Raw genomic sequence first — 24,671 nt, 5'->3', positions numbered from 1 at the left:
GGTATGAGGAGCAAGAATCACAGAATATTCTGGATTGGTAGGAACCCAGAAGGATCATTGAGTCCAACTGTTTAAGTGGGTGGCCCACAGGGGTCAAACCCCCAACCTTGGCATTAGCACCATGCTCCAGCCAACTGAGGTAAGAGGTAAGGTTTGTTACTGTCTCAGCACCTCACAAAATAGCATAAGGTGTTGAGTATGTGTTCCTGGAGCCCCTTGTGTGCTCAGCTTGCTAACAGGTTTAGTTTGCAGTAATTACAAAGTTCTCAATAATTGTGTTCCTCCTTTAGTCTGCAGTGAACAGGCTCTGCCCTGTGTGCATTTGGGTGTATGGCAGGTCTGCTTGCCTTCAGTTGTTATGGCCACAGAGCACGCACCCAGATGGTAGGTTTGGTTTGGCCAGATTTGATTTTAAGCACTCCTTCAAAAGCCCAAGTACACATAAAACAAGCAGCAATGCATCTTCAGGTCTGCCACTCCGGACCCACAAGCAACAGGCACACACTGGCTGTAAGCTATGGTAAAAGTCTTATTAATAAATGTGTCTTCTGCACTGACTACCTCTTATTTTATATGTTGTAATCAAAATCCCCATTGCAGCTCTTTTTAGGCTGTTTAAAGAGCTTCATGGCTGTGCTAAGAGAAAAGAGCTTTGTAATGTTCTGAGGTCAGATCAGGTGTCAGAGCTGATTTTCTGGACGGCAAACTGACAATGTGACTTCTGTCAATTTATTTACTTATTTACTGAATATTGGAATTAGTAAGAAACAGCTATTCTGAAGGAGACATTTACTGTTACTTTTGATTAGGTGATTGAAACCAGATGGGCAAGCTTTAAAGAGGCCCTCAGTAAAGCAGACCCTTCTAGCTAATTATGGCACACACTAATCTAAATGAGAGTTATTTCAGTGTCTGTTCTTTCCAGGAATCTCTAAGATATCTGAAATCGTGCTGAAATAAGTAAGAAAAGGTAATAAAATAACAGTCTGCTTGCTTGAATATGCTTAAGAAATTTTGAGTTTCATCAGTCTTTTCAAGGGGGTGATAGAGAAGGCAAGGAAGGTTGAAATTGTACTGAAATTGTTGCATAATTTAATCTGGAATTATTTTTCTTTTTATCAGCTATATGTAATAGTCTGAGCAATACAACTACCAATTATTTGTGTAATGCCTTAGATCAAATTTTAAACTATGCAGAGGAGGGATGCTTTTGAAGGTAAGATATGAATTGCTCTATTTGAGAGTTGGAGAAATGGATTAGCAATTTATCTAGGATTGTATGGTATGATTGTATGATCATGGTCACATGAATGTAAGCAGCTTAGAACATATTTGCACATATGTGATGGGAGATTTCCTCTAGTACTTAGTTCTGGTAATGTTACCACATGAGGAAGAAAGTGGAAGACTCACATAAACCTTTTTACATCTCCAGCCTACACAGCAACCTGAGTTTTTGTGGCTCTTGATTCCAGAAAGCAATCACTGTTCCTGGGAATGAATTTTGTGCAGTGACTCCCTGTAGCTGTTGCAGCATGTAGCTTGTCATAACCTGCAGGCCTACCTGAGAGCTAAACTGTTGGACAGAGAGGCCTTTCAGTTCTCCTCCGTGTGTTTGCCTGCCTCTGCGTCACCTTGCAGCTCTAGAGGTGATGTGGTGTCAACACACTCTCAGGCAGTCATCCAAGCTAGAGCTCCGCAATGTCTGGATGCAAGTCCCTCTCTAATGAAATCTTAACATTAAAAACACAGTTTTTAAAAATTTGCTCTTTCCTAAGTGTTTCGAGGATTTGTCTTGTCTCCTTGGCATCATCATTAGGACAATGTGCATGTATGGCGTTTTATAAGCCGTTGTGCTGGGAGGTGCTGATATCAGAACTGGTGGATGTGCAGGCATACTTCAAGTTCCAGCCAAAGCAGTGCATCCTTGTTAGAGCAGGGAGACATGGCTGCTGGGATTGAGGTATGAAAGCCTCCCAAGCCAGGCTGTAAACTACCTGCTTGCTCTGAAAAAACGGGGATATCATTCAAGTGCTAGGAAAATAAGTAAAAATTATGTTAGTTAAAATTAATATTTCAGCCCTGCAAGGGATATAAATCTACCACACCTAAGCAGCTAATGCTGGGCCTTATTTTATGTAGTTGGAATCAGTGAGACCTTATTAATGATTTTAGTGCAGAATCTGTTTTTTCCTCAAAGTTTTCATCTCTGTGTGCCAAATGGCCATTTGGTAAGGTCGTCTTAAATACAAATTATTGAAGCTTCAAAAGTAGGACTTTATAATGGAAATTCTAATGCAGCCTTAATTACAGTTCCCTGATACTGCAAAGGGTGCTGGGAAGATGCACTTCATCTGGTTTGATTAGATTCAGTTATCTTGTGTTTGGAAGATGACAACCCTGGCATCCCAGAATGACTGAGCAGGCGGCAGTGCCCAGGTATTTTCTATGGCTGCCACGGTAACAGTATAGCTGGGCTTCAAAATTTGAACCACTGTAAAAAGACAAATCCTCTCCACCTTTAGCCTGAACCAGCATCTTTTAAAATCAGCATGAAGTTAATTATCAGCTTACAAAAACAGGGCTTTTCCAGCAGCTAAGGTGCCAGAGGAGTCTCACTGAGTCCTGCTTGCTGTAGTGTCATGGTCAGCACTTGTAGGCATCCATTTGCTTACCCTAAAAATCGAAAATGCTATTTCTTCTTGCTGTTCTGCTGTGACCTATTTCTTTACCTATCCCTAGCTTTATAATGTTGGTTCTTCTGTCAAGTCTTTGGGTAAACCCTTGGCTGTTGTCCTCTACTCCTGCTCCCCAAGTGGGTTCAGCAGGTATGCTCCTGCTTTTGCATTCTGTAAGTCACAGGATCCCTAAACATTTAGTGCCCAGATGTATCCAGGATAGAGCAAAATGAGCCATGGGAAAGTGAGGCTTCATGCTATTTAAAAGACAAGGTATCTGCAGCTTTTTCAGGCCCTGATTTGGCAAGGCACCTAGGCACATGCTTCATTTCAGGAGCAGCTTCATTGCTCTCACTTGCAGGCCTGTGGTTGTACTCATGATTAAGTATTTTCCTGAACTAGTGGTGCTCTGGCCACTCATCTGAAGGGCACTGCAACCTTCTGTAGAGGATCCCTATGCCCGGTGGCATTCTCCTAGGCATGCATGCACTGGTGTTTGGATCCATGTTTGTTTGCATCTCAGTGGTGTAATGGGCTGTACTGCAGTATGAAAATCGGGAACAGGATGCTGCACTGCCAGACATCTGTGAAGCTGTTTGGAATTAAAAGTCCTGAGTTTAGTGTGAGCATTAAAATAATGATGTTAATCATTTTTTCCTGCGAAAATGTTGACAGAGAAAAAACAAGGTTGTGCTTTGTGGTGTTTAATTCATTGGGCTCTTTGGCAAGCTAGATGATAAATCACTTAAATTAGGAGCTGTGAGAGCCAATTACTGCCAGATATTCCTGTGTTCTGTGCCTCCGGCAGCACAGCAGCAATACCGGTACAGGCAGGGAGTTCTGCAGACATTTACTAATAGAAGTAAATAACAGTAGAATGAAAATAAGATGAAAAAATTACCCTGCACACTATTTCCATCTCCTCTAGTTGGCAAGTACCAAGACCAGACTGGGTTATAGCTGTGACTTGTTTATGATTCACCATCTGAGGATGTTGAAGACAATTTATCTGCTTAGATACTGGTGACTGGAGACCTCAGTTTGCTGGGACTACAACTGCCAAGGCCACTGTGCACAGGGATTTCTGTGGGCATCTTCTTTGTCCTGTATGACATTTTTCTGTGAATCATTCTGGGATTTTGCATGTTTGCCCCAGGTTTCCAAACCTGTCAATCCTGGACATATATCTTTATTCTGTGCATATGTGTGAGCATGTATGATGAGTGCATGTCATCCAAGAAGCATTGCATGTTCTGCAGTTTGGAAGGCAAGGTTTAAAAGACAAATGAAATGGAAAAAGAGGAAGAAGAGTGCTTTTATAAAGGTCAGCACCTGAATTACTGTTTTAAAGTTGTTCTACTTAGTTGTACCCTCCAATATTAAAAGGCCAGAAGTGGGGTGGTTCTGGTAGCTTTGATGGAACTCACTTTGAATTATCCCATAAACTTTAATAATGTCCTTAACTCTTTTGTTCTATAGTCTTCAGTAGAAAAAGAAATGTCTGCATGGGGATTACTCATAGGAGTGAACAAGAAAAAAAGTAAAGGACTGAGCCTTTGAATAAAGTCTAGAAGTGCAATGTTAGAGTTTTAAGATGAACTTTCTAAACATGGGATGAGAGCTGGGCTGCTCTGTAAACACATATGCTCTGAAGAGTGCAAAAATAGATCAGCTTCCCCAATCAGTTTTGCATTTCTGTGAACACAGAGAAGAGAGGAGGCCAGAAGGCCGCTGCTTTTTGTGCGCAATGTATAACATCCATTAAGTGGCTAATTTGCAAAAAAGAGTTGTCTTTGGGAATTACTAGGCATGAATGTCCTGCCATCAACGTCCTCCCTCACCCCGTTCCTGCAGTGGGTGGTAATCTGAAGACTGACTGGTGCTGGCTTGCCTTTAGCTGAGCACCTGCCCCGTGTCCTGATATGCAGCGGGGTGACTGGCATGGCTGGAGCTGTGGAGTAAACCAGAGCTTCATCGTGTGTGAATATGGTTGGATTTACTTCATCACACAGTTAGTGAGTCTGTTCCTATATGGGCTTCTAAATTAAATTTAAGTACACCAGGAAGGAAATGATGAAGCCACTCACTGCCTTTCTGCACTTATCATTTTGCTTCAGCAGCTGCCTTTGTACTTTAGGTAACACCATCTTCCAAGGTGATGTTAGCTGTGTTGTCATAGCACTAAATCTAAGTGTTAGGCATAACTGATTCAAGTGTGCAAAATTGAGCAGGTATTTTTATTGTGAAAAACAATTGTTGCTAAATAACTATCTCACAAGGAAAATGTAATTATAAAGATTCTTTTCCAGCTCCTGTACTAATTGAATGAACAGGATTCTTCTGTAGTACTTTGCAGACACAAGCTGTTATTGAATTACTGCATTAACTTGGGGTTGCTGTTTTACCTTTGCCCCACTCAGAAAAAGAGCTTTCAGACTTTTGAACTAGAAAGTCTCAATTAATATGTTGAGTATCTCAACAGGACAAGGGAGAATGGTTTTAAACTTAAAGAGGGTAGATCTAGGCTAGATAAAAGGAAGAAATTTTTTGTGGTGAGGAGGCTGAGACAGTGGAACAGTTTGCCCTGTGAGATGGTGGATGCCCCTTCCCTGGAAACATTCAAGTTCAGGTTGGGTGGGGCTCTGAGCAACCTGATCTAGTTGAAATGTCCCTGCTTATTGCAGGGGGTTAGACTAGATGACCTATCTGACCCAAACTATTCTGTGATTATCTTTGTCCTTCTAACTAGAATGGTGTTCGTGCAAGAATTTGAGATTGATGGTATTTTAACTATATTCATTTTACCTTGTCTCATTGATGCAGTACCTGCCAACCAAAAGTGAACAGGACTGGGAAGAAGCCTTCTTTTTAAAAAGTATTCCTTAATTCTTGCATAGAAAAAGACTCCTAAATTCTATTTACGTGGTAGTGTCATCAGCAGATTCCTCCATGCACTTCTAAGAGCTAAAGTTTGGGCTGAAAAGGTCAAGCAACGGCTCCTTGAACAGACAAACTATTCAGGCTATTTTCTTTCATTATGTGTTGGTTGGCTTTTGGTATTTTTATTTGCTGTGGCATCTACCACAAATAAAAGAAAAGGGAATAGCTGGAGAAATGCATTGCTTGGCTGAGCATGTTCACAAGGCTCAGGGCCTGGAAAGCACATGTTTGTCAAGTCTCTCATGCCAGACTCCCCCTGCTACGTGACACTTTCCCTCCTCAGGGTTCTCTCTGCCATAAGCACTGACACCGTGGAGGTCAGAAAGAAGCTGTGTGACCAGGTGTACAGCCTTGCCATCCAGCCTGGAGCAGGGAATATCAGTCTGCTGTGGTGTCACCTGCGAAAGTCATAAGCAATAAGCCCACAGCTATTGTCTGTTTTATTTCCAATGGACTTTGTTCTTCTCCCATGAAACCATTAGCAACCTTGCCAGCAGCCTCAGCTGGTAAGGCCAGCACCTCAGAATTAGAGGAAACACAGCACAGGACCTGCACTCTGACATGGCCTGGCTCGCTGCCCTGTAATGAGAGCTCTCCACTGAAGTCTAAGGAGGGAATGGAACAGCATCATGAAGAAGAGGTCTCTTCAAATGAGTTAAAGTCCAAACATCTCCTTTCACGTTTGTTTGTGGAAGATGATGTTTTTTTCCCAGAAGAGTGTATGCCCACAGCGCTTTCTTCTCACATTGGCTGAGAGCCATTTCAGGTCAAACAGGCTCAGAGTGATGGAGATGCTATGCTGAAAGGAAGGAAAACATTGACAAAACCTCCATTTTTAATCAGGGTTCTCCACTGCAATAACCAGATTAAAAAGTCTCTATTTAAGAATTGTCTACAAAGATAACTTTATGTGGTTTTTTTAACTCTGAAGCAGCCTTGGCTTTCTGTATCACTTCTGGCTACCTCTGATACAGAATCATAGAAGGAGGGAAAGATATGGGTACTACTGCATGATCTTAGTTCTTTCTAGTATTATTGGATTAATTATTTCCTTATCAAATAGAACTTATTTTGTACTAGAAATTTCTACAAAATTTTCAATTGCTAAAAGACTGCAGGAGGATTTCAGCAGGATTTGGAATTATTCAATTGTTCCTTTGACTAACTATTGTGTTGGTCACATATCTTCAGAGGTGAATCTTTTAATACAATTTTGACATTTCAATATTAAGCAATTTTTTCCAGCATCCATGCTGGAATTGGGGGATGGGGATTGCCCACTGCTTTCCTTTATAATCAGGCAGCTGGACATTTATCTTGTGTGCTTAGGGCTTGTCACGATAAACTTCCCAAGAGGTATTCCTTTCCCTCTGAGGTGTAGCATGCCAAGAAAACTAATGGCACTCACTTATTCCATGGTTATCTTGGTCAAAGAAGAAAGAGACCAAACTACTCTCTTCACTAAAAAGAGCTAAATACTAAGAAGTAACAGACAGCGGAATAAAGTAGATTAGATTAAATTAAAATAGAAAATCTGTTATCTAAATTGTTGCAGTACTGGAAAGAGATTTTAGAAAGAATTATGGTTATAATAAGCATGTCCTTTAAGGATAAAAATGTATAAGGCAGATGTGATTCTTCCCATCTAGCCACTACATTTCAAAAGATTTTGTCAATATGTTTGCAGTGCATTGAAAGTAACAGCCAAGGCTATTTAACCAGAAATGTAGAAGTATCTCACTTTGCTGGACAGCAGAGTTAATGCCCAGGGGGACATGTCATCATTTCTGTCAATGAGAACTCTTCTTAAATGAAAAAAAAAAATCAATTCTGTAATTAATCCAAAATACTTTTGCTTTTTTCTTGGGGGAAACAACAAACAGTGGGCAAAGAAAACTATCTCTATCTGGGAGAAAATAATGATGTTTTTCACAGCAAAGGATGTACCTATGATTTTCTTGGAAACCACTGTCAGATTCCAGGCAGAAAGGAGGATCTCTCTGCTAGTTTTTCAGAGGGCACAGGTTAATCTGTAAAACCCTGCGTGTTGCAATAAGGCACAGAAACACCAAACTTTTGTACAGGTAGCAAGGGCACCTGCTGGTTTCCAGAGAGTGGGAGGTTTGTTTTCTTCACAGTGCCGTGTAGTGTGTTGACCAGCACCACCCCCAGAGCTGATAGCATTTCACTCACCCCATCACGGCACATGTATTGTTTCTTCCACCTGTTGCACCCCATCAGTGAACTCTGTGCAATTGTGCAATGTCTGGCACTATCAGTGATACTGTCATTTTCACTTAAAACCAAAATAATGATGTGTTTGTTCATTCGTGAAGCCTTTGTGGCATCCCTCACCTTGAGCTGCACTCTGTACATGAATGCAACACTCGTAGCTACCAGGGATAAGCAGATGTTAAGTCACTGCTCATCTCTCTCATTAAGGCAATTAGTGACCTGTAGAAGATGATCAGTCAGGGATTTTATCCATCTCGACACTGGTGTCTGGTTGCCTGTACCAAAAGATTCTGTTTAGGGTCCGGTTCTTAATTTCTCCCATTCCTGCTGATCATTATTATTATCCAAAGTGCCTTTTTGCTTCTGTTAGCAAAACCAGAATCCCCCATGCCTCAGTTTTAGCAGCTAATGTCCACAATAGGGGCAACTGATCCAGCACAGGAGTTAAATATAACTGTGTCTAGTGTAAGGAGAAGATTTAATGGGAAATGGTTGGCATTCTTTCTTCCTAAAGGCATGGGGAGGGAGGGGGGGGAGAGAGAGAGAGAGACGTACACACACAGACACACACACGCATCCCATAGTGAGGGCAGAGGCAGAGAGCAGGCAAGGCAGAGAGGGAGAGAGGGGAGAGAGAGAGCCCCAAAGCAGCCCTGCGTCTCTGAGCTGGGATCTGCCAGGGCAGAGCCAGCATGTTGGTCCTCAGCCCGCTTGTCCAGGGATCTTACCTGCTGCTTTTCTTCTGCTTTGCTTTGTCTCAGACTGCGTACGCTGACAATGTCTTCTCAATTTCAGCAGGTAAATTGCTTTAAGTCATTACTTTTCCTTGCTTGGAGCTCTCTGCACTCTGATTCTTGCACTTTCTGGTGACTGGGAACACAGGAGAAAAAAAAAAATACTTCAAATTGCAGATCTCGGTGGAGGGATTTTGCATTGCAGACCTGCTCTGCCACATGCCATGACATTTTGTTGCTTGGTCGGTTTTGCTTTTTGCTTTATAATTTCTGGTTTAAACCCCTCCCTTCCCTTCCCCATGAGAAATAATGGACAAGATCCTCAGCTGCTTAAAAATGCTTTTTTTCCGTTGGCCTCTGCAGTGCTGTGCTAATTCATGGATCTGGCCCAATTAGTGTATGACTTGCATGTCTGCATGTTTCTTTCTGTTTTTGATGAGTTTAGGTAGAATACAGCAAGGGAAAGAAAATGAATCTCAATGTATATCTGCTTCTATAAATAAAGCCCTGACCTCAATGAGTGCTGCCGGAGTCCGACTGGATGTTAGCAGAATAAACATCATCTGGCTCTGGCTATGACACTAACAAATACTCGGATGACTTACATAGCAAACAAGAGTCCACTGCATGGAAAATCCCTGCTAGGAAAAGACAAAACAAATTAGTTGTCAGCTGAGCCAGGGCACTGGAAATCCCTCTTAATACATTTTACAGTTTCAGCAGCAAGGCTTTCCTTTAGTCACGTTCTGTGCAAGGGAAGGGGAAAGCCATAGGACTGTGTCTTCTTTGAGGAACTTTTCACCAATTCATGGCAAGTCGCTGTCTCCCACCTTCTGTCTGTTATTCTGTATCAACAGAGATGCTTCTAACTAATGTCCCGTGTTCCTTCAGTGTCAGATTTGAGATGGTTCAACCGAGGTTTGTAGGTCAGGGCCTGCTATACCTACAGATCCTCCCCATGGCTTCCACAGTGATCAAAGGGGTGCATGTTTTAAGTCTGTACATAAAATCAACCCTAGACATGGACCTAAAGGCATACGGCCTTTCTTGCTCTCTAATCCCTCTGGTGTACCCACAGAACCAGATGGTTTACATTCAAGCTCTAAAAAGCCTTTGCATTTTTTACTGTTTCTTTTCAATGGGATGTGCTTTTTCCATTATGTTGAGGTTAGTTAATGCTGAGGCACAGGAATCACCAGTTTTCTCTGATATACTCCAAATTGCTTTGAAATAACATGTAAGTCATCAGGCATCAAAATTTGGTTTGAAGTACTTTTTGTTTATTTGACACTTGTAGATGCCATGTAGGCAAACAAGAATGTGATGTTTCTATCGCCTTCTCCTGTGGCACGCTCTTGTGTGTCTACAGAAGACATTTGAGCTGTCCTCTTAAGAATTAAAAGTTTAACAAATAACCTGCCCCTAGGAAGAGGGAAGACTTGTCATCTCTGCTGAAACCATAGTAGAAGAGGCAAACATGAAGGAAAATGCCAGAATCTGCATTTTCCATGGTGCAGTCCTGGGGCTTATCTGCAAGAGACCCCTTTGGGCGGATCCCCACCCTGTTCTCTGCTCCATGGCAAAGCCCCACACTAGGCTCTTCTGGCCAAGACACTGAAAATCACCTTTATACCCAGCAAGCTCTTAGTGAGACTCCTGCCATGAATGTATTGTCAGCATTTGCCTGATAATATGTGGAAGAAACAGCAGTTGGTAGAAAATTCTATCATAATCCCACAGCCACCAGGCTGGATTAAGAGACATACCTGTGAGCCATTATTACTTGCTAATTAGGGCTACTTGGTATTAAAAGTTATATAATAAGGGATTCCTTTAGTGCTTTGGTTGCACCTGCATATTAAGAAACTTCTAAGAAAAAAGCAGTAAGTTCTGATTTTTCTGGTAGAAATCTGACAGTGGGCACAGGAGGTGAATTAATTCCATTCACACTGAAGGTGAATTAATTCCACTTACATTCTCAGTTATTTTAGTGATTTCTCAAATGTTCTCTGGCTGTCAGCTGAGTCAGTTATTTGTATCTGGCACCAGGATGCAATTTCACATTTAAAGAATGAACTTCAGCAGTGCACTTTCAAATTCTGAAACTAATGCCATTTAGCAGAGAGGATGTTCTTAAGTGATGGCTTGTCTTTCCTATAGTTGGGAAAAAACATTTGGGTATCTTCCAGGTATGTCTGAAAACTTCCGGCCTAAAACTACTTTTGTTCCTGTCCTCACACATCATTGCATAGCAATAGGTCACAAACAAAAAGGCTTACAGGTCACAAAGAAAATGGGAAACAGCCTGTAGGGTGGAAAATTGTTCATACAGTAATTGGGGAAAGAAGAATAATCCGGGTCTTTTTTTTCCACCTTAGAGTCCCATCAGCCTCAAGCAACAGTGCATCCTTGTTTCTAGAAGTATTTTGAGTGTCATGTCAGCTACAAAGAGTTGAGTCTCATGGTGCTGAAGTGTCATTTCTGGAGACAATGTTTCAGGGAATAATCTTAAAACATGCTTAAGCATGTGGCTATGCTTCCTCATGGCAGTGAAGACCCCCAGGGATGGGTAGCTCAGCCCCTGGAGACAGCAGGTTGTTTTCAGGGTAACCTGTCATATCCCACCCTTACACCACTTGTGTTTGTGGTGTCATTTACATCTATTTTTCAGAGCTCTGCCCTACTGAGGTTCCTGAACTGCTGCACTCACATGATGAAGGCATGAGTTCTGTAGTCATTTTTAGTAGGGCTACATGAACCAGTCTGCACCTTGTAAGAACCAGCCTGAAGGAAGCCACCTTCCAAATTCAGATAGTAGAATGACTGTCTTCCTCTCCTCCTCATTCCTTCTCCTCCCCTATCCTGCTCATCCAGGCCCAACGTTTATGGGACAGTATTTAAATTCCCAGAAGCACACAGAGAAAAAGAACTGCATCTCAGTGCTTCTTCTGGCTTTTTATGCATCCCACAAATGCATCCCTTTTTATGCATCCCACAAATGCATCCCTTGATTCAATTGTTTCCTACAATCAATATTGATTCACAGTCCTTTGGAAAGATTAGGGTTGATCAGTTTAAAAGAACTCAATGGGATATCAGAGAACTATTGGCAGTATTCCTCACTCTTTCTTTTCCTTTGTCCTAATATTTTGCTGAAGAAAAGGAACATCATATCTCACTGGGCATTAGGTTCATCCTCTTTGAGTCAGGAAGGTGTAATATTTGCAACCAGACCTCACGTGGCAGAGCTGCAGAAAACAATTCCGTTTTCTTGTGGACTGACACTGTTGGAGCTGTAGTGATGGGCAAGGTGGGCTGGGAAGGGGAGCTGTGTGGGGTGAAAGCCTTGGCTGGGCAGCACAGAGAAGTGACCTTGGGAGCCACTGTGGTGCTGTGCTGTGGGAAGGGGGCATTGTGCATTTGTGAGAGGAACAGCAGGAGAGAAAGGACGCAGAAACAAGTGATGATTCCTGACACTGAGGGAGTTGGGATCGGGGCTGTCTTTCTATAAAAGGAATATCTGAACCCATCACCAGGGTTTGGGTTTCTTTTCCCTGCAGGAACCCTAAATATTGTCAAAATGGACAGCAAGGATGTCAGGTGGATGTATTTTGTTTTTAAAGAGAGTAATTGTAAACATTTAATTATGTAAAATCACAACAGAACACATATCAGAGTGTTTGCAGGAGAAAGAAAGTTGTAGAAGGAATTTAAAACAAGACAAAAAGTATAACTTGAAGACTCTCAAAAGGCAGCAGCCAGAGACTGCTGGGAAAACAGCCAAAAGGGTGACTAGCAAGCAAAAATGCCAGACCAGGGAAGGAAGCCTGGCTCTGCTCTGTAAAGTCAGCAAGGGCCCAGGAGGTGCTGAGCATCCTGGTGCCATTGGTCAGTGGTTTTCTCATGGAACACACATAAGCAGGAAAGCTGTGATTAGATTAAAACTCCTGATGGAAATGAGCCACTGACAAAGGCTACAGCTTCATTAGAGAAGGGCAGCAGAGTATCATTGGCCATGAGAGGGCAATCACCTAGCTGTGGATCTGAGTAGCCAAAGGTCTTGGGGCAGGACATTTGAGAGTTTTCTGTCTTGTTTGTGATTCATACAAGCCTGAAAGGGAGGCAAAATATTCTTTCAGTAGAGCCTCTGTTCAGCTTCAGAGAAAAAAAATAACCTTGGGACAGGCTGTTTTAACTTGATAGCCCAAATGGGTAGCTGGAAAGATAAGCCAAAAGAAGGATGGTGTTGTGATTACCGTTCTAAGCTTTTGAAGAAGACAGTTCCCAACCAGCCTCTGGGGAAAGGCTTGGACTGGTAGCAAATTAACAGCCTAGTGTGGTGTAGTTACTGTTGCTTCAAGCAAATGGGTCTTTAAAATAAGCACAGTTAAAGAAAACACCTGGTTTGACTTTATCTGTATATATCTCCCCTGGTAGATATGACCTGTGGAAATCCCAAGCTGGGTGTCCTGCTCAGGTCAATGTAGGTGATGCTCAGGAAAGAAGTCACCTTAGAACTCATAGAGCTTCTCTGGTGGTGTATGCTGCAACAGCTGTGCTGAGCAAGGTGAGAGAAGAGCAGCCACACTGGTGCACAACGTGCTCGTGACTCCAGGCCTGCATCCATCTTCTTGTCAGGAAGGGCAAAGGGAACACTGATGTTATCCACAACAACCAAGGACCCCCAGAGCTGCTCTGAAATTGGCAGTAAACCAGCAAGTAGGAGCCCGCTTGATCCTGTGGGTAAGGGACAAGGAAAGGACATCAGAGGCACTTCACAGGGTTGTGGCATTTGCCTTGCAGCAGTAAATAAAAATCAGAAGAGGACATAGCCTCTAGTGAGGAAGCTGGAACGTGTTTGCAACAAGGCTCCTTAAGTACAGCCCTGGTCCTGCACGCAGGAGAGGAAACAGTCTTCTGGTGTGTTTACGGCATTACTGGTTGACAAGGTTCTTGTCTTGTCAAAAAAGGTTCCATGACAATGCAGATGAAGGGAAAGGGTTCAGTGAAATACTGTTTAAGCTGAATATCATGCCATTCACTTGTTGGGTTGTGAAGAAGTCCCCCAGCTGCCAGGGACAGGAGCTGAGGCAGCGCTTGCTTGGCTTTCCAGCAAAGGAAGCAGTAACTGATCTGAAGGTTTTTCTATAACCTATGAATGCTTCCGACAGGCAGCACCCAGCCCAAAAGGGAATCTCAGCTGAAAGTGATCTGCAGCTGACATGGAGATCCACCTGGTCCAAGCCTGTCCATGCTGTACTGCTGCCATGAATGAGCATAGCGCTGTCTATAGTCCATAAGCAGTGGGCATGCTAGAATGCTAGAAGGTGAATACTAGATTTTTGTTATGAGCAGACTGAAAGTTGGAGGCTTACATTCCAGCACAGCAAAGTAAGGTGTCTCAAAATCAGGTGTTTTCACTGAAAGGATGGAAGCTCCACCAACAAGTAATCCAAAGTGCTGCAAAATCAGCTTAGTCCCTATGTAGTTGTAGACAGACTGTGCTTGTAGGCCTCTGCCTTTAGTAGAGGCAGTTCATTCATGGGTATGTCAATATTACTAAACCCCTGCACAGGAAGGGAACAGTCTGTGACTTCACATTTTATCCTCCTTGAAGCTGACAGTCTGTTTCCTATCAGACACTGAGGCTTCCCATGGGTGGGATATTGGCACAGGAGCACCAGCAGCGTGATTGCAGCAAAAGAAACTGCAAATCCTATTTAAAACTGTAGAAAAGTATCAGTTGTGTTTAGACAGGAGGACATTTGTTGTCACAGTAGACCCTGTACCCCTGCAGTCTTTAACTCCTGGTGCTAGGATGGTGTGTGGCTGCAGAATCAGCTGTGGTGCAGCAACAGGACTCAGCCAGGGCACAGCCGGGAGATCTGTCTTGTGCTGCAGCTTAGAAGGTAGAAGAGAACAGGGCAAGCCCTTCAAATCTAGGGTTAATTGTTTGAGCAATATCAGAAATAAGCAAGAGAGGAAAAACTCTACAGGAATTAGCAAACCCCAACCTAGGTGCTCTATTTCTTCCCTTCTCCTCTCCAAGGAGTCACCCCTTTAATGCAAAGGAAATTGTGGGGACACTTTCTGTAGTTACACAGCTGTGATGGTGAAAGGGCATTTGGGAAGGCAAGATGGGTATAGGAAAAATACAGAGGAGAACTGAGACACTGAAGGGAAAAGAGGTTAACCATTTTCCTCAGGAGCTAGCAAGAGGGTGTGGATAAATGTAAGTTTCTGGGGAATGCACGCAAGTAACGGCAGTGCTACATTTCAGTTTTCTTCTACCCAGGGAAGTGATCATAGACTATTTTTATTAGCTTCTTGAAACTCCAAAGTTAACATTTTTTTACACTACAAAGTCAATATGTAGTTGGGTTTTTTGGTCAAAGGCAGGAGAATAAAGTCAGCTGGGCTGGGAATCTGTTGCAGCAAGGGAGTCATGAGGAATTAATCTAGTTCATGGCAACAAACTTTCAAAGAAGAATTGAGAGGCTTTTCTCTGAAGTCTTTTTGAGCACACAGCAACACCCACACCCTCATAGGGATTGTCTGGGACCGTCTGAGCATATGGTGGAGCAACATCAAAGTCAAGTACGTTTGATCTATGCCAGCACTGACAGATTATGATCTTTCAGTCGCAGAAGGGTGGAACTGGTGTCTCTCAGATTTGTTGCTACTGATCTCACACAAAGTGGGAGAGGACTGTGTGGCAGTGAATGACATGTAGATGTCTTTCAGGGCTGATGCAGCAGCCGTCCTGCTTTAACCTTTAGGGCTTCAGGCTCTTCTACAGATTACAGTAAATTCTTAGGCTATAATACTCAGAGTATTTATACGATTGCTCTGGTGTGGCAAGTAGTTGAGTTTTATGATCTGGTTCATAAAATGATTGAGACGCGATATTGAGATTCACCAGATTGGAAGTCTGTTTCTGGTACTGTGACTAAGTTACCCATGGACTTGGGGGACTTGCTGAACTTCTCTGTGCCTCAGGTTCTCACACACTGATGGGGAGTGCTTAGAGTTGTCAACATTGTTTAGCAGTGTCTAGAGCTCTGGACTTCTGCAAATGAAAGGCATTAGAAGGAAAATTGCACAAAATAGCCCTGTCATGGTTATTGGGATTTATAAGACATGGGTTTATTTTATAAACCCTTTTTATAACCCACTGAAGTGTTCCACCTATCAGATTTTACTGGGATTTTTCACTGGTTTGTGAAATGCAATGCAGAGCCAACACAAGCAAATCCTCCTCTCTCTCTCTCAGAATTTTCCTTCTCCAGTCAGTCTGAGAGAACATCGTATAATCTTCTGGCACATGTATTGTCCTCATAGAGGCACATACACACAGATAAAATGTCTGAAATGAAATACAGGGATTAGAAGGCTTTTCCTTTGCTTAGAAACCCCATAGCCCCCTTTGCTTTCCCACATCTTGCCGTGTCTGCAGTGTTTTCTAGAGCTGACCTCTGAGATGCAGCCACTCACTGCTCCCCAGCCAGGCTGCCAGAGCTGCTGAGGGACGTGAGCTAAATACTAGGTGGGGATGGAGGTCAGAGTGTCCTTGCTCCTGTAGACAGGTGAATACCCAGACCTGCTGTCCAGGCAGCATGCCAGGGATTATGCTACTGTCAAGCTTTTGGAACACTGACTGATTTTAAAATTTATTTATTTATTTATTTATTACAATTTCTGAGTGTGCACCAGCTGGTAAAGTAGGTGTTACTGCTGCCACAGCCTGTAGTCACTTTGGAGTTTAAAAATGGAACACTTTCAAATTTTTCTGAGATTTTCCTGACTGTGCTAGGTTAACCTTTTGAACTTAGCGGTCTTTTTCAGCCTAAGGGGTTCTATTATTCTATTAAAAGGAACATGCAAGGTTTCATCTGGATTTCTTAATTTTCTGAAATTAATTGAAATAATTTCTGATCTGCTTTGTTCTGTTTCTTGAACACTCTGAAGCCCCATCTTAAGCAAAAGGAAACTAGTGGCAGGGAAGATCTGCAGCTCTGTGTCTCATCCTGTAACTCCCACAGGAATTTCATGGGTCGCCACCTCCTCCACACAGACACCATTACCTAAGCTTGATATATTTCTTTGGCATATTTAATCTGGTTTATAGGGAAGGATATATTTAGGCCATCAAATATAAGGTCCAAGTTCTAAAATGTACTGAGAGATGCAGACAATTCACTAACTTGACAGTTCAGCCCAGCTCCAAACACAAGCTGTGTTCTCATCTCTGCTTATAGGTCCTTAAAACACACTTTGGGTCAAAAAGTTTCATAAGACACACTTTAAAGAAGCATATATTGATAATGCTGGCACTTATCTTTGGCATTTTGAAGGAGAGCTTAATGCCTGCATCTGCTCTGTAAATACAAAAGGTGCTGTCAAAAGGCACCAAGCTCTTAAGCTTTCCTAACTTCAGAGGAAGATGTGTCCCAGTCACCTGCAGTAGATGTACAGAATGGAGCTGGGTGTCTGCGGCCTGTGGTGCTCTGCTGTCCTTGCAAGGAGGCTGAGAGGAGCCTGAATGAATGACAACAAAGCAGATCAAAGTCTCAGTTTCAGCTGGACAAGCCCACATTCATTAACTGGCTGGTCTGCCCAGCTCGTTTATTATTAATTCTGAGTGCCATCCGAGTGGGAGAAGCATCTGTGATGGGTGTCAGCCGTCAGAGGGCTCTGTCCAGCAGAGCCCTGCCTGTCACAAGCTGGGCAAGCCACCAGCCCTGCTGTCAGGGTGAGAAGGCTTTGGATAATAGCTCGGCTTCCCGTCAGGGCTTGCTGGATCAGTGTGGTCATAAATAGGAAGGGAAACACATGTTAAGTATCCCTTTCCTTTCTTGTCCTTTCCTCCTGGCGTTCAGCCTACAGCTTTGCAATTTTAGGATGAAAGTCACTTTCATGGTTTATTTATGGTTTTTTTCAATGAAATCCTGTAAATTGGACTTCAATCCAGGGCAGGACTTCTCTGGTATCTCTGTTGCAGCTGTGGGGGTTTGTAGTGTTGAAGATTCCTCTAGGATCTGCCCTAGGAGGCCTCTTAGACCCCTTATGAGCCCCACTCCAGGGGACTCAGCCTGGGTGAAGGCTTCTGCTTTGTACCATCTTGAATAAGAGTTCCCGAATTCCAGCTATGGTCACAAGAAATCTGCAGGAGCAACATGAAACATCACACCTTATCTAAAGTATGTTGTTTTCTGAAGCTACCATTGGCAGTATACCCATGGATTTTTAAAGTCACTTTCTTGAACTGGATTAACTTATAGCCTTGACAATAAAAATAACCTGAAAATGTAAATGTGTTCTATTTTAAAAGTGACAATTTTAGTTTTTATGTTCTTTGATAACAACTGCCTCTTGGACAAGTCCTAAAAGGATTTCTTCATTTTGTCTTTCTTTCCTTATTGAATGAGTTCTTTGGCATTGAAGTTGTTGAAAGAGCAGCTTTCATATGAGATATGTAAACGCATGCTCTGTGTAGGCAGGGTCTTCATATTTCACAGAAAACTATGACAGTCCTATTCTTGGGCTGAGATTTTTTCCACTGATGGGGACTGGAGTATTCTGAAGCTCTGTTTAGCAAACAAAGCTAACCTGGAACCTAAAAATATGCATTGCCTTTGCAGAGTGCCTGTAAGCCTGCCAAGGTAACCCTTTTGTGATATAAATCAAGGTGATACTGTAATGGTTGTACATCTTGGACCTATTGCAGTTACTGACAAAATCCATACCAAAGAAATGTGGTGCTTACTGGAAGATAAGATTATAGCAGTCATACCTGCAGTCCCTCTGTGAATCATTTATTTTTTTGCTCCTTCTGCTGTCATATCACCTGTCATTCCTGAGTGGGGAAGGTTCTTGGGTCTAGAATCAGTCTTTTCTTAAATATTTGCTTGACAAATGCACCTTCCAGAGCATAGCCAGGATTACTGATGGAGCCCCTGAAATATTAACTACCCAAGTCATTACGTAATTGAAACCTGTTCTCTATAGCAGTATCTTTACTACTAATGGTATATAATTACTTAGTATATAATAATGGTGTCTATTAGAATTTAGTATCTATAATAATAGCATCTATTAATATCTAATAATATCTATAGTAATAGTGTCTATTACTATTACTGGTAGGTAGATTTTGCTTGTCTCCATGCTGACATCAGTACATGCTGTCACTGTTCATACCAGCAAACCTAAAGTGGGCTTCAACCTAACTTGTGTTGCAGTAGCATAAGGTGATAAACACTGAAATTAGGGGCTATTTTTTTACCAGCTTGGTTAGGTATAGTGTTTTTCACAATAAAGCTGTTCCACAGATTTCCAGGCTTTTCTTCTGAAAAGGAGAATCCAAATTTTTTATAAGCCAGGACTGGAATTTACTTATAGGATGTGATAAGTATAATATTAGAACTATAGCTGTAATCTTATGTTTGCAAAATATTTAAAGAACAACACTTTTTTTTTAAAGTAGCAGTACAACTGTGGTAATGCAAACCTTTTTCTGTGGTGCCTGGTAGTGATCTCTTAGCAACTAAACCACATCAGGCTGGTTTTGGTATTCTTATTCTTGTTGAATGATAATAATGCTACTGAAATTTTATCTAGACCAAGGAATGAGGTAATACTAAGAAAGATGACATTGGAATGTGGCTTAAAGTAAAGTAATAATCACACTTTATACCCTGTTAAATTTCAATCTGTCCATTACCTTAATAATGTCCTATTTTATCCCAATGCAATGTGTTCAAATACATCCCTGAAACTCAGACAACCACAGAAGTATGTGTGTTAAAAATTGAAACACTTGGTTACAGCTGCATAAGAGTGACTGAATTCAGGTTAAGCCAATATAAAACTTAACTCTTCATATCTTTGTATTTTATTACTTGTAAGATCTGGAGGCAGGAGACTCATACCTTTGCTACTTTTTAAAGGACACTGACATTTTCAGTATCTATTGAAAGCTTTAAATTAAAATATATACCTATCTTTTAATAAGTCTTCTCCCTTTCTTTTATATTGAAGTTTTTGACTGAGTTTCAAACTTGTGAGGAAAAGCTGAGAAAGAGTCTTCATTATGGACCCTTCCAGAATTCAAATGTATCATCACAAATATTGTTTTAATAGAGAAAAAAAATCTGGACGACATGATTCAGCAGCCCCTGAATGCTGCTGAATCACACTCCTCTGGGCAGCTCTTTTTTGTGCATCAGGACTGAGAAAAAGCCGTCCCCATTAACATAGGATGATGGAACTGACATAAGAGATTTTCTGAGACATTTGAAAAACCAGAAGTATCTCTATTCTTCCCTTACCTTGAGATGTGACTAATATCCAGCCTGCAATTGATTTGCACACAAATCTAGCAATTTCATCAGGTTTGTCTTCCCAGAAACCTAATTTAGAGATTTTCTATTAATACCAGATACTTCGCCATAGGCTTTTCTTCTTGGCTCCCTGCCACCCTTCAGTTCACAGACATCCATTCCAGCTGCCACTAGCCAGAGGAAGAAACCAACAGGCATAAATAAATATTTGCTATCCTTGGCAAAACATTTGAAGAAGGCTTTCACTCTGATTAGTGCTGTATTTCCTAAGGAGCAAGTAAAATTCAGGGGGAAAAGTACAGTGTATAAATGCACCATCTTAATATCCTTCCTTTGTAAATTTTGGTCACAGCTTCTTATATTCTTGATGGAAGTTTGCCTCTTAGAAAACATTAAATACACTGCCAAACACAACTGAGGTCCTGCCTTACCAGTCAGTCGGTGACAAAGCTTTCAGCTAAGTCTGGGTTGTGGGATATGTATTCTTAGGGATGATGCACAAACCAGAAGTACAGCAACCTGGTTGCAGTCCCACAGGAAATACAAGTAAATGTGTTGTAGAATAGCTTCCCACTTCCCACCCATCAAAGTGATTCAGTTCACAGGGAAGGTGATGGCCAACAGCACTGAGTGCTTTCCTGGTGGCACGTGGGCTGTGACAGGGACCAGAAGATGCTATTTCTAACACAATTTTGGAACAGAGGGTAGAGAAAACAATAAATGTTTGATTCATTTTCTAATGTCACCTATCTGAAGTTTTCCAGATTCAGCCTGTCAGAGCCACATTAAGGGCTTAAAACTCTGCACAGCCTTCAGCACAAGAAGGAACTTAGAGACTTAAGGGTCCACCGGGTTTCTTAAATCTGTGCTTGGATTACAGCATTGTAACCAATGCATATAGGATGTAGGAAAATACTGTGAAATGGCAACTTCTCTTACTCTGTAAGGAATGCTTGTACTGTTCAAGACCACAGATGAGTGTTTGTATTGAACAGATCTCCCTTGTTTGGAACAGAAGAAGCAGCCCAACTGCAGAGCATGCTGCCTCCTTGGCCCTCCTCCACCGCCCCTGTTCCCACCACCATACTTCAGGCACAGCTGGAGAACTGTAAGTGTGGCTTTTACTTCTACATGAGTTTTAATGACAAAGAGTGAAGCATCCTCTCAAGCACTGCTTCATGGTGTCACTCAGCAAACCTGCCTGGCTGTGCTGATATGGCTCTGTGAGGACAATCACTCAGCATCCCAGACTGGAGCTTGAAGTAAATATCAAATAGATCAAGGAAGAGGCTGGATTTGTTCAAGCAGTTAATTCAATTAACTTAAAATATTCTCCTTACTCTATTTAGAAACCTTCTTAGAGTGAGCCAATCCTGAACTAAAGGAAATGGCAATGCAGTAAACCAGTAAGGGCTGAAGGGCAATTTTTCATCCTGCACAGTGATTTCAGGGTGTTCATGATGTGTATGTCCTGTTTTGTATCACATTTGCTTTACCTAGTAGGTGAAATGAAGGTCCTGAAATCCTCCCGTGGAATCTATTCCCACAATTTCATTTTGCAGAGACACACACATGTTTGAGATGCTGGTGTGCAGTTTTCACTCACCCACCCTTGCACAAACCCGCTCTGTGTGATATATGTCCATACACATATGCTTTCTGAGAGATCAGGGTTGAACTCAGGGTGCTGTTCTCTCCAGACCAAAATTTACTTGCCTTTGCCTTCCTCATCACCTCTCCTGCCTGTGCCTCGATTTCCACAAAAAAGAGATCCAAAGACAAGATCTCTTTAGGAATGTGGTGTACTCCTTCAGTGAGGATGACATTGGGACCAGGGTCCCTGAGATTCCTGCAAGCATCTCAGAGTAACCTGAGCCTAAAATCACCCTTCACACCATCTCTCCATAAAAACATAATACAAAAATAAGCAGTTATGAGCAGAGTGGGAGCCATGTGAATTAAACTATGAGCAGTTTGGAGCCTGTAGTCAGAGCCTTACTGGAAAATGGCCTTTCACTGGGAAGCTGAAGATCAATTGTTTTAGTCCGGTGTTTCTGGCTCAGTGTTCATCTGCATTTCTGGGGGAGATCACTTTTGTCACAGGGCATAAAAAAGGCATTTTACTCATGAAAGGTTAATTTTGAAGTCAAAAGATCAGATATTCATTATCATTTAAGGCACTGGCTCTGATCTGCAGTGAATGAAAGCCTCTGGGTTAGTGTCTTCTGGAGTGAAGTTCATGCTGCCTGTGCCCTCCCTGAGTGAAGTCTCTATTATTAGAGCAAGGATGCTATTCTTGGAGAGGAGCTGCTGCTGGCAAAGTGGGATAGAGAGGGCAGGGTCAGGTCTAAGAATAGGCCAGGGTCTCACGGTGGCTCAGAGGGGCAGCCTGGCTGTGATGTACCTCTGTGTGAGGAGGAGGAGGAGGAAGAGGAGGAGGAAGAGGAAGCATGGGGCAGGAGGCCATGCTGAAGTGCTAGTGTTCAAACATCCATGAGGATAACCTTGTGACAAACCCCAGACTTCTCCCAAAGGGGGGAAATAAACTCTTTTAAGGCTGTAGTGTGTGGTGGCTGGATTTTTATGCATTTCTCCAACAGGCTACGTGTGGCTGCATGTTCACTCATATGTTTGATGTTTCATAGAAGCTGGATGTGGAAGAGCTGTGTCATGAGCTCCAGATAATACAGGCTTCCTCTCTGCCTGAACCTCACTGTTCTGCAGGGCCTCCTGGCCCCCAGGTGAGTGATGCATATGTGATTAAACCACATCGTTCTCTCACTTGCTCCAAAGTCCTTACAAAGTTGTGAAACATGTGGAAATGCTTTTTACCACTCAGTAAGCATGCCAAGCTCTGGCTTAATTTCATTTTGATAGGACTTTGCATATAATGTAGTCTTTTTACCTTGTGTTCTCATTCCTGCCTTGCATACTCCATTCTGTTTCAAGTTCAACCTTCATTTTTGTGCAGTTTTACAGCGGGTAGCACCCATCAAAAATCCTGGAGGTGTCATCACTTCTTTCAGAGGCTCTTTGTCAGTTTTTTCTTTGCTTTGGACTCTGTTCTTTTTTGTGAGGACAAGAGCCTGTGGAGTGGATGCAGAAGACACACAATGGACTGGAATGTTAGTGGAGTACATCCCGGAGAAGGCAAACATCTGCAGTAAAATCAGGGACAAGGAGAGGCTGTAGATGTTAGCAAACATCTACAGCAAAATCAGGCACAAGGTGGGCAGTGGGGTAGGATTCAGGAGGTGCAAGGTCTCGTAGCTTGACCTGCAGCACCTCTGCCTCTGACTTGCTGGATAGCCTTGGACCAGTCTTTTTGACCTCGCACCTCATTTTTTACAATTTATTCTTTCCGAAATCTTCAGAGGAAGGTCAGAAGTCTTAGAATCACATAATGGTTTGAGTTGGAAGGGATCTTTAAAGGTCAGCTAGTGCAATCCCATTACAATGAGCAGAGAAATCTTCAACTAGACCGGGTTGCTCAGAACCCCATCCAACCTGGCCTGCTTCTTCTGTGGAAATGAACCACCTCTAGAGGGAAGATTTTTATGAATATCTCCATATTGTGGAGAAGATCACCCATTTGCCTTTCCATTCCAGTTCTCTCCAAAGAAAAATGAGAGTTTTCATGGAGAGGTACTTCCAGTTTGTCCTGGGTCTCAGACAGTCCCAATCTATGTGCTGTGCCTGGTGCTTTGGGACAATGATCTTCCTCAAGGCCCCTTGGTGCCAGTTTATTGCCATACAGCCAATAGCAGCCATGGCACAGGGCCTGTGCTGAGCAAAGCTGTGACTGAGGCTTTGGCAGCCTGAGAAGGTAGCAAGCACCCAAACAGCATTTAAATGTATGGACACCACATCAAGGCAAAGGCTCAGTTATGTGGCAAAAAGCATAGCTTTAATTATTTATAAGTCAGTACTTCAGAAGGTAATTGCAGGGTCTAGAAGTTGCAAGGTGAAAGCCCCAAAGACTTTGTTTTATAGAATCATAGAACAGTTTGGGTTGGAAGAGACTTTAGAGATCATGTCGTTCCAACTCCCCATGAACTTCCTCTTTATTGTTCTGCCATTTTGTCTTTGCTGAGATGCAGGATGAGGAAGATTCATTTAGTTCATGAGAGTGGAGAAGTGTGGTCAGAAGTGATGGGAAGTGTTTGCTTAGTTCTGTCTTCAGGAAAGTCTTCTCTGCATTATGAAACAGCCCTGCAGTGTGATTGGCCATGGTCCAGAGTTGCTGTACATGTGAGAAAAGCACTTGTTATTTCAGTCTTTTCTAGACTCTCTTTAAAAAAAAAAATCCTCTTGATAGTTTCTCTGACTTCAATTGCAAGAAAGTAATGTTAATTCTATTGTTCTGCAAAGTCCATTGCTATAAATAATATTAATCTTGCAATCCAATGACCTATGATCCATCCAAGAACATTTTTAAATAGAGCAGGCTGGCAGGTTTTATCATAACAGCAGACAGTAGGATGGGTATAACATGGCTTTGGAATTTTTAATTATAAGTTACAGGACTGTGTCTTGTACAGGGACAACATTAGAGCCAGTGGTCTTCTGGGAAATACTTTTGTAACAATGGCCACCTGCAATGAAATACTACCATTACAAAGAGACATCTAGTAATTACTTCTGAATTCTTCTGTAGATTGCATGGCTTTTAGAGGAGTTTCAAAAGCTCAGACTGTTGACTCATAGCTGAATTTTAATAAATTTTCATAAGAAGGAGAATT

General features: G+C 42.2%; 1 protein-coding gene across 1 annotated transcript in view; it reads left to right on the top strand.

Moving 5' to 3' along the window:
* The window catches only part of COLQ (collagen like tail subunit of asymmetric acetylcholinesterase), a 49,824-nt gene that overhangs the window by 452 nt on the left and 24,701 nt on the right, over positions 1-24,671 (top strand). The window contains exons 3-4 of the mRNA XM_082288270.1: positions 20,925-21,037; positions 22,575-22,670. Coding sequence (XP_082144396.1) covers positions 20,925-21,037; positions 22,575-22,670 — 209 coding nt within the window. The remainder of the gene's footprint in view (positions 1-20,924; positions 21,038-22,574; positions 22,671-24,671) is intronic.

This window comes from Coloeus monedula (genome assembly GCF_965178545.1).
Source record: "Coloeus monedula genome assembly, chromosome: 1".
NCBI lineage: Eukaryota > Metazoa > Chordata > Aves > Passeriformes > Corvidae > Coloeus > Coloeus monedula.
Note: the sequence above shows the minus strand (reverse complement) of the source record. Positions and strands in the feature narration are given on the sequence as shown.